The 14,110-nt window shown below is 42.3% G+C and overlaps 1 protein-coding gene across 5 annotated transcripts in view; it reads right to left on the reverse strand.

The window, feature by feature from the left end:
* LOC311152630 (uncharacterized protein) overlaps positions 1-14,110 on the reverse strand; it is a gene marked incomplete at its 5' end in the record, with an annotated part of 279,380 nt that overhangs the window by 79,228 nt on the left and 186,042 nt on the right. For 3 of the 5 annotated variants that reach the window (XM_084203875.1, XM_084203874.1, XM_084203873.1), the window contains 6 exons: positions 941-1,138; positions 1,352-1,450; positions 3,853-3,951; positions 4,122-4,220; positions 7,011-7,208; positions 7,799-7,897. In XM_084203875.1, coding sequence (XP_084060001.1) covers positions 941-1,138; positions 1,352-1,450; positions 3,853-3,951; positions 4,122-4,220; positions 7,011-7,208; positions 7,799-7,897 — 792 coding nt within the window. The remainder of the gene's footprint in view (positions 1-940; positions 1,139-1,351; positions 1,451-3,852; positions 3,952-4,121; positions 4,221-7,010; positions 7,209-7,798; positions 7,898-14,110) is intronic. The other 2 variants (XM_084203877.1, XM_084203876.1) reach the window with 1 other exon arrangement.

Consider the following 14,110-nt stretch of genomic DNA (forward strand, 5'->3'; position numbering starts at 1 on the left):
TGCAATTCTAATTGCCATCAAGCAATATGGGAAATTAGGAAAGTATTTAGTGTATTTTTAGCCATTCTAATGTGATTTAACAGCTGGATAAAAGGAGAACAGCAAGCCCTTCCAGTAATCCATGGATCATAATTTGAAAATTGCTGGTTTAGTCTTTTAAACCCTGGAAAACACACTGTCGTTCATAAACATGTTTTAAGCTCCAGCTGTAAAACCAAGGGTACTTTTATAAATAGCGAAAATTACGTGATTCTCACTTATCAAATGCTTTAAATTTGGAAAAGATATCTTGATACATCATTCTCTTCACAGCTATCTACTATCTTACATATTCATCTCTCTGTTAGGAACCTATTGGTGCCATTTTTGGCTAAAGAACCCACTAGTGATTCTGGAGAACATTTCTTTTATAACCCCAGACAAAATGGCCTGTTGTGTCACATGGCATCTCATTTTAGAACCACTGCAAATAGATCCAGCATTCGATGAGACTGGGCAGATGCTGACTTCTGTGTTTTAGGAACATACCTTTCAGCTAGCACAGGGCAGAATTATTTTGCTATTTAAGTAAATAAGGTATTGAAGAATAAAAGGAGACATGTTCATAAAAAATGTATCATCGCCATTCCCTTTTCTTTTTTGGAAATTCTGCCAAAAAAAGCAGTGTCTATAAGGGAAAGGGAGAAACAAGGACATTTTAAACCCGTGGGGACCGTGTGTTCAGCAAGATCTGCATTTAGCTTCAGTGGCAACCAAACCCAATTTCAGATGACAGAAGAGTAAGTTGAAGTTGATTAGCTTGTGATCCATTACCCCAGAGTACTGGATTGTTGCCCATTAAATAAGAAGAAAACAAAAGGCCCAAACTGCTTCAGTTTCTCAATGCAAAAGCACATCATCACAGAACAGACTGCCCCGGCTGTGAGGAGTTTAGCCTTACCTTGGTGGACATGGAGTGCGAGGCGCCCGCCTCGAGGAGCACGGAGGCGACGTCGAGCTGCCCCTCGCGGGCGGAGATGTGCAGCGGGGTGTAGCCGTTGGTGGTGGCGGCGTCGGGGTGCGCCATGTGCTGCAGCAGCAGCTGCACGATCTCCGTCTTGCCCAGGCGGGAGGCGATGTGCAGCGGGGTCTGTTCTTCCTACAACTCAAATCCAGTGGCTCATTAGCGCTAGGGAGCCACCCTGAGCCCAGCATCCTCCTGGGTCCCCACAGACCTTCCTACGCATTTCTCTTGCAGGGTCATTGGAAGTGATAGCAGAAAAATAGAGTAATGGAGGAGAGGAGGGTGGCGAATGATTCCTTCAGCCACGGTTTAAAGAGAAAAAGGAAACACTGTAAGCAGAACACCTACCCTGGCTCGGGCATCCACCAGGGCCCCGTTCCTCAGGAGGCAGCGAACCACTTCCACCTGCCCGGCACGTGCTGCCATGTGCAATGCAGTTTCTCCACGCTGCAGGAAAGCAAAAGCATTTCAGTGCCCTAAACTTCCATGAAGAAAGATCTTTGCCCATGTCAGTCCCACCCACAACAACTGGTGCTGAGAGCCATTCTTCTTCCAATTGGGACTCCAGCTTCAGCCGCAGGGCAGGGTGTAAATACATGGGGCTGTACCTGGAATGCCTTGGTTTGCCATCTGGACAATCCAAGACTCAAGCACTGAGAGACAGAAGGAAAATCCTGGCTTAGGAAAAATTCTGTCACATAGACTTGCTCTGGTCACATATGTCCCTCAGCTTTCTACCTAACAGGGCATCAGCTCGTGTGCCGCACAGGAGCTGAGAGTACACTCAGCTGTCTCTCTCTAGGGATTGCACAGCACAGGAGTCTCAAGATGGAAGGGGATAATTTTCCAGATGGTCCCCTCCTGCACACTGTGTGGAGCTGGCAGCAGTAAGAGGCCTTGCAACAGCTGAGCACAACTCAGCCCGCACACAGAATGTGTAAAATCTGTACTCAGCAGTGTGGCTCTGTCTCCATGCTGTGGAATTAATCTTGTTTCAAGCCTTTTGTAGCTCACAGAATTTGAAGGATATGAAATATTGGAAAGCATTTTCAGACCACGAATATTCAAAGCATTTACTTTTTGCATAGATTTTCAAAAAAAACAACTGAAATGAGGATTCCTTGAGGACAGCATTCCCACTTTAATTTGGCTCTGCTCTTTAAGTGCAGTGTCCCAAAGTGGACTGAAACAGCCTCTGGGCAGCTCACCAGCATCTGGTACATCAGGTCCTTGGACAGCTCCGCAACCAGGAGCTCCATTCATCTGTTATCTCATGAGAACACAGCAGGACCCATCATTTCTTTGTGTTAATTGTTCATATTTCTCACACCAGAGTTGGAGAATATTCTGTTGCAAGGCCTTTCTCCCCTCGACTACCACTTAAACTGCAGCTGCCAAAATGAACACTCTAGTCAAGACCTTTCAAATCAGAATGGGGAATCATGTCTTCTTGGCCTCGTCTAGATGTAGGCAAAGAAGAAGCTTTAGCTTGCCTACAAATAGAGATTTTTAATTACAGCAAACCCTCTTCACCAGGGGTTGATTTATCTTGTCATTCTTAAGTTAACATTGTATTACCAGCTGTGATTAGCAGGTATGCAACAACAAAATCCCACAGCCCTAGCTACAAATCTTAATCATTCCATCTATATATAAATTTTATTACCTGAAGAATAAGCTGTTTAATATGTGAAAAACACTCTAAAGATCAAATTTCTGCAATGACCCTTTTGTGCTTGAATTAGCAAAGCAATTTAGGTTTTGGAAACAGTAATTCAACTGGGAAACTCAGCTTACTAAGTGAAAGCCAAGACACCTGTGTAGCAGAAATTGTAAAGTGTTAAACTTTGCACACAAACACCTGGTAACACAATGATTTTAACTGCTTCCACAAGAATTTTATGGGGTTTTTTGTTTGTTTGCTTGTTTTTATCAATAAAGTTCTTACATAAAGATTGCTTCCATAACAAAGTATGGAAACTCCATTTTAATGATTCACATTAAGAATTCTGCATGCTAACAATTTCACTGGGCTCAATGTAAGATTTTTCTAGCTGAGTAAAACCAATGAGTACCAGGATTACTAAATGTTTGTTGTTTTTGTTGCTGGGAACACTTACCTATAACCTTACATACTGAAAAAAACTGCTTCCCACGTACAGGTGGTCCTAAGTTGAATATTTGTTTATGCTGACAAATTCAAACATTAAAATATCTTACGAAATACATCTCAGAAAACTATAATGTTGTTTTTGTTGGGTTTTGGTTTTTGGTAACTAGGCTGTTGGTATACAAACACTGATTTCTATGGTAAGTCAGGTTCTGCATTTTGTGTTACTTCCCAAAGGTCACATTTTTCAGATTTAATCACCAGTTCCTGGAATTTCCTAAGAGGAACATCTTGAGTTTCCCAGGTATGCTTTTTGTTTAATTGTTGGGGTTTTAAGCACTTTATACTCTTTCACTGACAGGAATGACACAAATTCATTGCAGCCAGCAAAGTCATGCAGGCAGGAATCAGAGCCATTTGGACTTGAATTTCATCCTTCAGAACAGAAACACAGACTTTGTGGGATTTGGCTTATAATCCATTTTGGATGGTTTTGGTGAGCTTTGTCTGTTTCTAAGGAAAACTTTACCTACTTCAGCATTGTTGCAGAACAGGTGAAACCAGAGATGGCTTATGACACACGCAGCCATCACTTTCCCCTCTTCACTCTAAGTGCTACAATAACAGGCCCCAAAATGCAACAAAGCACCATTAAAATGTGACCTTGGGCTGAGCTACAGGGTAACCAGAGACTTTCTGAGGGTCCTGAGCAGAAGGTTCTGGTGAAAGCCATACTCACAATGTTAGTGACATCAGGAGAGGCTCCGTTCTGCAGCAGGAGGAGGACTATGTTCAAGTGGCCCATAAATGCAGCCACGTGTATTGGTGTGAGGCCCGACTGCGAAACAAAGCAAGAGCAGTTTTACTCCTCTGCACGGCTGGAGGGATGGGCTTCTTCGTTCAAATCAAACATACAGAACAGTGAGGCAGACAGGAGAGACAGAAAGAGGGAAGGAAAAAAGGAGAGAGAGAAGGAATGTTTCTGCAGGACATGAAACGTTTTGCTACCTCTGTTATAGCCTGGATTGAAGCCCCATATTTCACCAGGAGTTCCATGACTTTGATGCGATTTTTCTTGCAGGCAATGTGCAGTGGAGTAAAACCGTTCTGTGCAAAAGACAGTGATGTTAGTCAGAGACATGCAGCCACACTTCCCACACAGCTCCAGGCTGCCGCACTGGGAGCACGAGGGTTAGGCTACCACAAGCAGCTGTTCTTTAACACAACAGGTTATGAGTTACAGACATCTCCCACTACCTGAGGCACAACAAAGCACTGCTAACTACTTTCTCCCCAGGCAGGGGAGAGAAAGGAAACCTCCACCTCCACAACTCACATACAGATACAGCCTGCCAACTTGCATGTGTGTGTGTGTGCGCGCTTCCTGGGGCTGCACACGTGTCTGTGAGGAGCGCTCCCGGTGCTTCCCAGGACTGCCTACCGCAAGGGAAATCAAAGGAATTACAGTAAACGCTTCAGAATCAGTGCCTTTAACAAAGCACTTCCTGTACCTCTCTAGGAGAAGGTCTGGGTTGGAAAAGCCCATTTTGTTCCACCTACTACCATGTGCAGGGACACCTTCCACTATGCCAGGCTGCTCCAAGCCCCATCCAACCTGTCCTTGGAGGTTTCCACAGATGGGGCAGCCACAGCTTCTCTCAGCAAGCTGTGCCCCGGCCTGCCCATCCTCAGAGAGAAGAATTTCTCCCTAATATCTAACCCAAACCTACTGTCTTTCAGTTTGAAGCCACTTAAACTGAGAAAAAGAGAGGAACAGAGTGCTTATTCCAGATTCCACCTTAATCAGTCATTTTACTTGAAATCTAAGGACGTGTGTATATTTATTTTTATATTTATACACTAACCTAAGGCATAATATCCTTGTGTGTGTGTGTGTATGTTCTGCTGTACCTTAAATAAAGGACCACCCCTTCAGCTGTGGTATCATGATAGTCTGATGATAGTTAATGCGGGTTAAGTGTGTGTCTGGAGCTGAGCCAACACATTATTTACCACACATGAACATTTTAGTAAAAAGCACAAGTAACATTTTTTAGATAATGTTGAAAAATTGGTAAATTTTCTAATGAAGAGCATCAGTATTGCTAAATAATCAACCAGTAGTAACCAGAACCTTGCAGTGAAATCTTAGTTTGTGGGAAAAGATAATCACGTGACAATTATTCTACAGGCTGCTTCTGTTAAAGGAAATGTTAGTTACTAGTTCATTTGAAGGTGCTTCAAAGCATATACACATTTAAAAAGCTGAGAACTCACATAGTGCTTGTATCCCCAAAGCATTTTGCAAACATTAACAATTTTTTTAAAGTAGCTGAAAATGAATTCTTTATAATATTTATTCCATGACTGAACTCTGCTGAATATTATTACTGTTGCTCTGATTTCTAAAGAAATAATCAAGACAATTTGATATTTTACCTCCCACACAACATCTCTCAATATATTTTATTGTGAGTTTTACCGTTTCAGAAATTTCCTTATTTTTCACTGAATTTCACCACCTCAGTTGATTTAATTTTGCTAGTTCTATTTAAGTGAGGAACAGTTTGATGGGGGAGAGGAAAAGGCAGAAAAAAATGTATCATTAACAGAAATTATGAGCTTCATTTAATATATTAAACACTATCAACAAGCCAAAGGCGACAAGTCCCTGATGGGAGAGAGAGAAAATGAGGGGGGTGTAGGGGGGAGAAAAAATGAGTTTGGTGGGAAGAGAGCAGAGAGGCAGCAGCCTGAGGGTGTTCTCCTTTTGTTTCAGATGTTTCACAGGGAGGCATGGAGGGAGGGGAACAGAAGATATACTTCTGGTCATGGAAGGAAAGAAAGAAGATGTAGGGGGTATTTGTGAGTAGCTGAACAAAGTGCAGCTAATCAGAAGACTGGCAAGAAAAACAGGCAAGGATAAAAACAGTGCCAAAAAAGATCACCCAAGTGAGCACGGCACTGAGAAAAGCAAAGAAAGTGTAAGAGGAGGAACCAAAAGGGGCTATGGGATTTGTGGGTATGGAAAGGCCAAAAAAAATGAGGGGGCAGAAGAACATGGTATCAGTCCCAAGGAAGTAAAGGACGGGGAGAGCCTACACAGAAGACCAGTGGGTTCTAGTGTGGGCAGGAAGCTGGGGAAGGCATCCGAGTGCCCTGCAGTGGGGGTTCTGTAGAGGCCCCCAGTGCAGCTGGCCATGGCACAACTCTGGCCCCACAGGACAATCTCAAGTGTTCACAAACTCCTTCTCTTCCTGACAGAGTGCAATATGTTGGTACATGGACTCCCAGCCAGCTGACAGTTCCTAGTAGAGAAAATTGTAATCTTGTCTGGCTTTGGAGACATTAAAGACTCTCAAAATGTTTCCAGAGTCAAATGTGATGTTTTTCTCCTTGTTAGTGGCAGTGGTTTGATCAGTTAGTAAAAGAAATCATACCTCGTGTCCTGTAAGCATAAGAACTGTTTTTTGGAAGGAAAAATGGCATCATTTGATAAATGCAGAAATATTAGCTTTTTAATATGTTTTGCCTATGCCAATTAACTTACTAATTCAGTTGAAAGCCCAGAAATTGCAGATTCTATCATCTGGTATGGGAAACTGAGGCATTAATTCATTAAAACACCAATGCAAACAGCAACATCAGCCAGAACCAGCTCTGATTTTAGGGACTCCGCAGAGCTTCCACACCTGACACTACAGCTACTTGCCAGGGCGTTTGTTCCATGACCAGGCCTAAGGATACAAGGCGCAGCACTGGTAACCAGCCGGTGTGACACCCCTGTGGCTACTGCACCTACTTAAGGCTGGGGAGTGTGCTGACAGTTCTCACTCAGCTTTCCTGGTAAGGGCTACCAGGCAGCTTTGTTCCATGACCCAGGTGGGACAGCTTTACCAGGGCACGGGCGTTGGGGTTGGCTCTCTTGTCCAGCAGGAGCTTGGTGACACGGTAGTGGCCGCAGTGAGCGGCCACGTGCAGGGCAGTCAGGTAGTCCAGCGTCACGTCGTCCACGGGAGCCTTATGCTGCAGCAGGTGCTTGACACATTCCACGTGGTCCCCCTGGGCTGCCATGTGGAGTGGGGAGAGTCCATTCTGCAACAGAAGAGAACAGAACAGCAGCTTCAAGTAATCCCCACTTAGACTGTGGCACATGTAAGATAGACGTTTGTTGTGGTGAGGTGCTGCTCAGCGGGCTCTGCTATTACACAACTATCTTCCCCTCAGTGGTTTCACCAAAGAGACAGAATTTGTAGGAAATGCATTTATTTTACATGTATGTTTTCCAGATGCGAGGAAGAACACACTGAAATAATTTTCCAACTCTGAAATAGTCTGTAAAAATAATTAGGAGAAACTGTCCTCATTATTGTATGTGACGGGTGAGAAAATATGTACCAGGAATCACGTCTCAGAAGTGACTGATCCAACTTTCACATCTCTGTCTACTACAGCCTCAGGAAGCAACACAAGGGACGTGCTGGCAGTAGCACTGCACATCATGTGTTTAGTCTGATACTAGAGAGACACGCAAGCAAGTGTACACTTTTCATATATTTGGAAAGGATTATTTTGGATCATGAGGACAGTTACATTCCTGTCTTCCTCTTTGTCCTCTCAGGGACACTGAAAGCTCTGTGGCAGGTTCCAGAGGTGTTCCACAGTCTAACAAGGCCCACACACACCTTGGTCCGTGCGAGCAGCGGGGCCCCTCGCTCCAGGAGCAGCTCCACAACCGGGTCGTGGCCACTTCGTGCTGCACAGTGCAGCGGGGTGAGTCCATCCTTCAAGTACAAGGAGAGAAAACAAATGAGCACATCCCCAACCGTTTGTCCTGGCACTCTGGGGAACAGCCTGCCAGGAATGCAGCCCCACACATGAGAAAAAGCTCCTTTTTTGACTCCTAAGTGAAGCTGGCTCCGCAGCATGAAGTTTCATCCCTGCTCTTCCTTGCACCAGTAAAGGACACTCTAAGGTTACTGTTTGAGAGAGGAAGCCCATTGTGTGCTGAAATGTCCTCTCAAAACATAATATGAGGGTGCACTGCCTCCTCCCCTCCCTGCCCTCGGCATGGCTTTGGTACAGCATGACTTCTCCCTGGGTAATGCCTGCTGGATTGAGGATGCTCCATAAACCAACCCATGTCCTTTGGATTGCTTTTGACGCAGGGATGAAACAGGTGATGCTCATACTGGAAAATTTGCTCTAGAATTTTCTTTTGCTTTTAAACAGGCATCAAGATAAAGAAGATTTCAAAACAAGAGAAAAAGAGAGAAACATAACCAAACCTTTCACTTCTGAGATTGAGGGGTGAACACAGAGCTAACAATTCTTATCTAAAATTGCTGTCAGACCACCAGCTCCGCAAAAGTTTTTTCCATTGCAGAATACCATTCTGTACCAAAAGACTCGCTCAAGGTACTATTAATGATCACAGCAGTGGCAGCAAAAGATGTGTTCATGAACTATTTGGATGGGAGAAGGAATTCTAGGTGGCTTTTGTATCGTTTGGACTTAATGAAGAAAAATAAGTGTGAGGCTAGAAAATGGTTGTGAAAGAAGATTAGTGCAGAATGACTGAAAAAAGGTAACACATAGGATATGAAAAGCCAGGTTTTCATCTCATTAGCCCTCAGCATTGTTCAAGCATGCACTCAGAGATGCCATCAGCACCTACTCAACAGAGGTGGCTTTACCAAGGTGAAACAGGAATGTTTTTAATTGTAAGACGAGCCTTCTCCTTTTGAGACATGCTGCTCATCTTGTGTGACATTGACATTGTAATTCCAGGGAGCCCATTGAAGAATTCAGTAACAGCTTCATTAAAAGGATAATATACTCGTCCTAATAACTCAGACGCTACGAAAGTAGCAAAGCTGCAAAAACGTGGCACTAAGGATGAGTTGGTGACCCTGCTTCACCCACAGATGGACTGTTTACCTTGCTGGGGTTTGGAGGAAACCAGCACCACTATGTTTTTAATTTAAAAGTAGCTCTTGACTACACAGTGCCATTGTGACTGCAACCTCATTGTGGCAAACACTGCCCTGTAACACCCTACAAAAGGCAGTTCCAAGAAGCAGAGCCTCTCTCACGCCCAGTTTCCAAAGCACAGAGCCCCTCCCAAGTGAGCAGCACCACAAAGCTCCACAGCTGCAAGGGGCTGAAGATGGCAGGAGGAATTTTTCTCCCTTACTTATCTCCTTTTTCCAGAGGCTTTTGTGACACACTGACAGGGTTAGGTGTGCCTTGGTGCTCACTGTCTCAGAGACATTCCTAAATCCCACAGAAGGTTTGCACTGAAATTCCACAGATGGAAGATCAAACCCAAAAACAGGACTTGTGGCCTTCAGCACTGGCAGATGGGGTCAGTGTGAAGAATTAAGTGAAACTACTTTACTTTTATTTATGCACTGAAACTTCAGAGTCCTCTAAGCCTAGTCTTTTTATGACCAGCTGAGGTATATTATAATCTCATTGCCAGAGGGACTCCTACAGAAAACTCCCACTGGCATTACAAAGGTAAGAATATATCCCAAATGCATTTCTAGGGAAGGTATTTATTTGGTATTTCTTTCCAGTTTTTGGCCTCTTGTGCTCTACATTTTTAATCAATGTGGGAGGTTGACTTTCCCCATCTGTGTGGTGGCTTTGATGTTACTCTATTTAATAAAACAGCAAAAAAAAAAAAAAAAAAGAAAATTGTGTGAATCCTTGAACAAAAGCAGGACAAATCACAGGAGGGAGAAAAAGAAGAAAAATATAAGCTAAGAAGCACATCAACTCCACAAGAAAGTCAGGCTAAAACAAAAAAAACCTCTAAATAATTTAAAACAAAGATTTCTTCTTTGTTCTTATCTACAATTACCTTTAAAAGCAGAGATAGAAATTTGCTACCCATCCTACTCTACCCTGCCATAGCTGTTTTGAGGACCTCCCATGGAACCCTCTTCCCTTTCCTCTTTCTGCTCTGAGGAAAACATCATGTATATTTAAAAATTATTGTACATTTAATACTTTACATTCTTTTGCTTATATCTTTTATTCCAAGATGAGGGAGATTGCAAAGAAGAAGCCGTTGTTGTAGCAGAATCAGTAGAGAAAACAATGCAGACAAGCTGACATGAGCTAACATGAGGTGACGCACCCGTGTACCAAAGGAATCCGTTTTTGCACCGTTTGCCATGAGCCTCAGCGCTCTCAGAGTGACTTCAGGAGCTGGCCTAAGACCTTTGTCAGTCATTCCTTTGCTAATTGAAGAACACAGAGTGACCAATACATCAGGCACATCACTTGACAGGACATCCAGCTCTGGGTCAGAGGGACACAGACTTGGAAGCACAGATAATGGATATCCCATAAACACAAAGGCTCCCACGCCAGGAGACAAGAAATTCAGCAATTTGATGTTAGAGAAGTTCAACAATTATCTCCTTGCCCTGGACTGTGTGGAATGAAGAGTTAAATATTTCTATCTTCCCAGTGACATCCCACACCTGGTGTTCTTACACGTGATACTCTCCTAACTCACTCTGTGATGTAACCAACAGCTGGGTCACCCTGAGAAATGACAATGCAATCCCCTATGTGTGCATGGAAGCCAGAAAATTCTATCAATGCTAATTCTCTCTTAAATGGTTCTCAAAATATGAGGAAAACTTGTGCTTTTTTTTTTTTCCCTTGAAAATCAATCACTGGTCATTTTTCAACCTGCAGAATTAATCCTGAATGCTGTGCATGACTGCTAACTGTAGGGGTTCCAAAGAGGAATTATTTGGTCCTTTCACAAATGCTTTCTTTCAGCTTAGCAGAGACACAGAGACAAAACGAAGCTGTGCTTATGAGGGATTTTTAATGGGACATGATGCGGGCAGCACATTCACAGGACAGTTGTTCACATTCAGTGCTCATTCAACCAAAAACTGATGATAGAAATGAACATCAAAGGCCAAATTATTCTAAACTGCAGTTGCATATTCTGATTTTTCATAAGGGTGAAGTAAAGTTTTAGTATTTCATATGTCAAACATGCAAAATTGTCTAAATTTTCTTGACAAATAAAGAGGTTTTAATTTGTTCATTTTTCATTACAACTAAACCTAATCTCTTTAAAAATTAACAAGGCGAGTCTCCCTCTTGCTTTAAGCTCTTGGCATAATTAAACATGCTGTAAAGTATTCCTCCAGGTCTGCCATTCACAGCACACATTTGAAAATTACCGCAAAAATTATACCATGTGCTTGCTTGAGTATTAAGATAGCAACCTAAGTAACTCCAAACAACAGTCATTTTCTAGATAAATTGCTTAGACAATTCATACAGCACCCCTTCCCACTCCCTTGTAAACATTATATGGAGCCACTGAATTTTTTATAGGAAATATCTGCATTTAGATTAGATATTTATAATCTGACATGGCTTTAGGAACAGCAAAAGCTGCCAATGAATTATTAGTGCTCTGTGCATGTAAGAAGATGAGGAGAAAATGTCACAGCAGCATTACTGCAGGAACAAACACTGTACAGAGCACAGTGCCAAGGCAGGGCCAGGATCCTGCTACAATGGTTACCAGTCCCATGTGGAAATATCAGAGCCAAGCCTATTTTGTCAACACACAGGTGCAAAAAAGGAGATTCATTAGTATTAATATCTCAGTAGGTTTCCAGAATGAGTGTTAGGGGGTGTCTGAAGCACATTGCCCACCAAAAAAACCCAAACCAAACCATCCAAGTCTGAGTTGCACTGCCCACAGTTTCCTTCCTTTTGTTTTCCCATTGGTACTGCCCATCTCCATGAGTGACCTGCCACTCCTCTGAGCTCCAGCTGAGCCTCCTTCCTTTCTGTGGCCCTTCTCCAACCCCAATGGTGCACCAGACCTTGTCCCACCATTGCCATGCCTATCCCTGCTCCAGCTCCTGCTGCTATGCTGCAGGCACACAACACGCTTACTGTCCCACACAATAAGCTTGCCCTTCCAAGACTGGGTGCTCTCTTTCATCCCATGGATTTTATTCAACTGTAAATATTCAGGATGAAAACCTGCAAGAGGAGACTTAAGAAAAGTCCCAGAACAACACAAATCTAATTTCAATGTTGGCAAGACTGAATAGGAAGATGACAAAATGTGTGACAGCTTCAGCGGCTGAGACAGGTGAGAGTGTTCCTCCCCCTCTGAAGGGTGTTTGCTTACTCCCACAGAAATGGAAATTCCAGCAAGGTGATAAAAGCCTGTGAATAAAACTGTATTTTAAAAGAAAAAAAGCATGCAGAACCAAAAAAGTCTCATATTCTTGGTTTTTTTCCCCATAAAATCTTAGAAAGAGGATAAAAATAGAGGTAATACAAAAACTGCATTCAGAAAGAATATGCCTAAAACCTTGTAATAGCCAGAAACATTTCCACATTCTGAAGGTGCACACTTATGAGTCTATTATATGAGGACTCCTTTTTATAGAAATACATGCATTCTGGCCATGCTAAAATTGCTTTTAAATTCTGACAATTCCCTGTCAGAATCCTTAGTGTGTTCCAGGAAGACTGTAAATGCTTTCCTTCCCCCAAAGTGAGAACTGGTAATTGCCACACTACCCCTGACCACCTGACAGTGAATTAAGCATAAATTAAACTTTCCACCAACTTTCAGAGAACAAATTTCTGCACGATTTCTCTGACCCCCTAAGTCTAACTGTTCATCAGAGTCTGTATGGGTTAGAATTTTGGTCACACATTAAAATGAAATAAATTTTAAGTAAAACTACACAATTGAAATTGTTACTAATGCAAGAAAATGTAAAGAGAATATAGGTTGGAGTAAAATTTTGAATCTGAAATATTTTAGTATAGGTAATTTTACCCATTAATTATTTTGTGAACAAAATTCCAGGGAAGGCTTGTATGTAAATGGAAGTTGCAAAACATATACCAGATATTATATAATAATATGTGTTAAAATACTATTTTAGTATTTTATTATCATATCATAATTATCTACTGTTAAAGATGATATTTTATTATTATATAATATTATAATACTCTCCTTAACAGAGAGTACTAATAAAAATGTCTTATTATTGTATTTGAGAATGGAGTTTTCATTTCTGCTTTGGATACGATATAAAAGAAATATTAAATTTCACATTTTAAAAACTTAGTTAGGACCTGATTGAGAAAAAAAAAGGGTATAACTTGCCAAAAAAATAAGTAAAATATTATTTTAAAATATGTCATTGCGCCAAGAGATTTACCACTATTTCTACATTTTTATGGCTTTGTAAGAAATACCATAAAATTTCAGCAAACACATTCTGAAATGTATAGAAAATCAAAATACTAATTCCTGCAGAAAGCAGAGCTTTTCTTTGACATGCTGCATTAACTATGGAACAGCAGGACACATGCATCATTTACTCCCTTTGAGGAATGGACATTTTAATTTATATTTTTAGACAACACAGGGGCTCCTCAAGAATCATTCCAATGGAACATTTTCAAACACAGAAAGCTTTCACAGATTAACTTTGCAAACCTGAAGTACTGAGGCTCATTTGCAATCTGCTAAAATACGTTTTTGCATCTTAATTTATGCAGCGTCAGATGTCATGAAACAAAGCGAGCTAAAAATAAACAGAAGGGAAGCAGCGAGGACTGCTTTAACGGAAGGGCGTATTTTGATGCAGTGTGGAGCCCAAGAACTCGGCAGTGAAACATCCTAGTGTTTTAATTCGGCTCTTTTGCAGTGCCTGTGAGCTGCTGGAAGGCGGCAGGAGTTCCTGGGAAGCCGAGGGAAGGCAGCAGGGAAGGCAAGGTGTGTTAGTACTGCAGCGGGGAAGGCGGGGTCTGTGTGCCAGGGACAGAGCACACCCCTGCCTCCTCCACACCGTACGGACTCACAGCCAGAGCCGGGCACTCGAGGTGAGTGGACAGAGCACAGGGAGAAGAGAGACAGACCCAGATAACATCAACAGCTGACACAAAGCATGGACAGCAAAACCAAAGCT

Source organism: Fringilla coelebs (assembly GCF_963513975.1).
Source record: "Fringilla coelebs genome assembly, chromosome: 4".
Classification (NCBI taxonomy): Eukaryota; Metazoa; Chordata; class Aves; order Passeriformes; family Fringillidae; genus Fringilla; species Fringilla coelebs.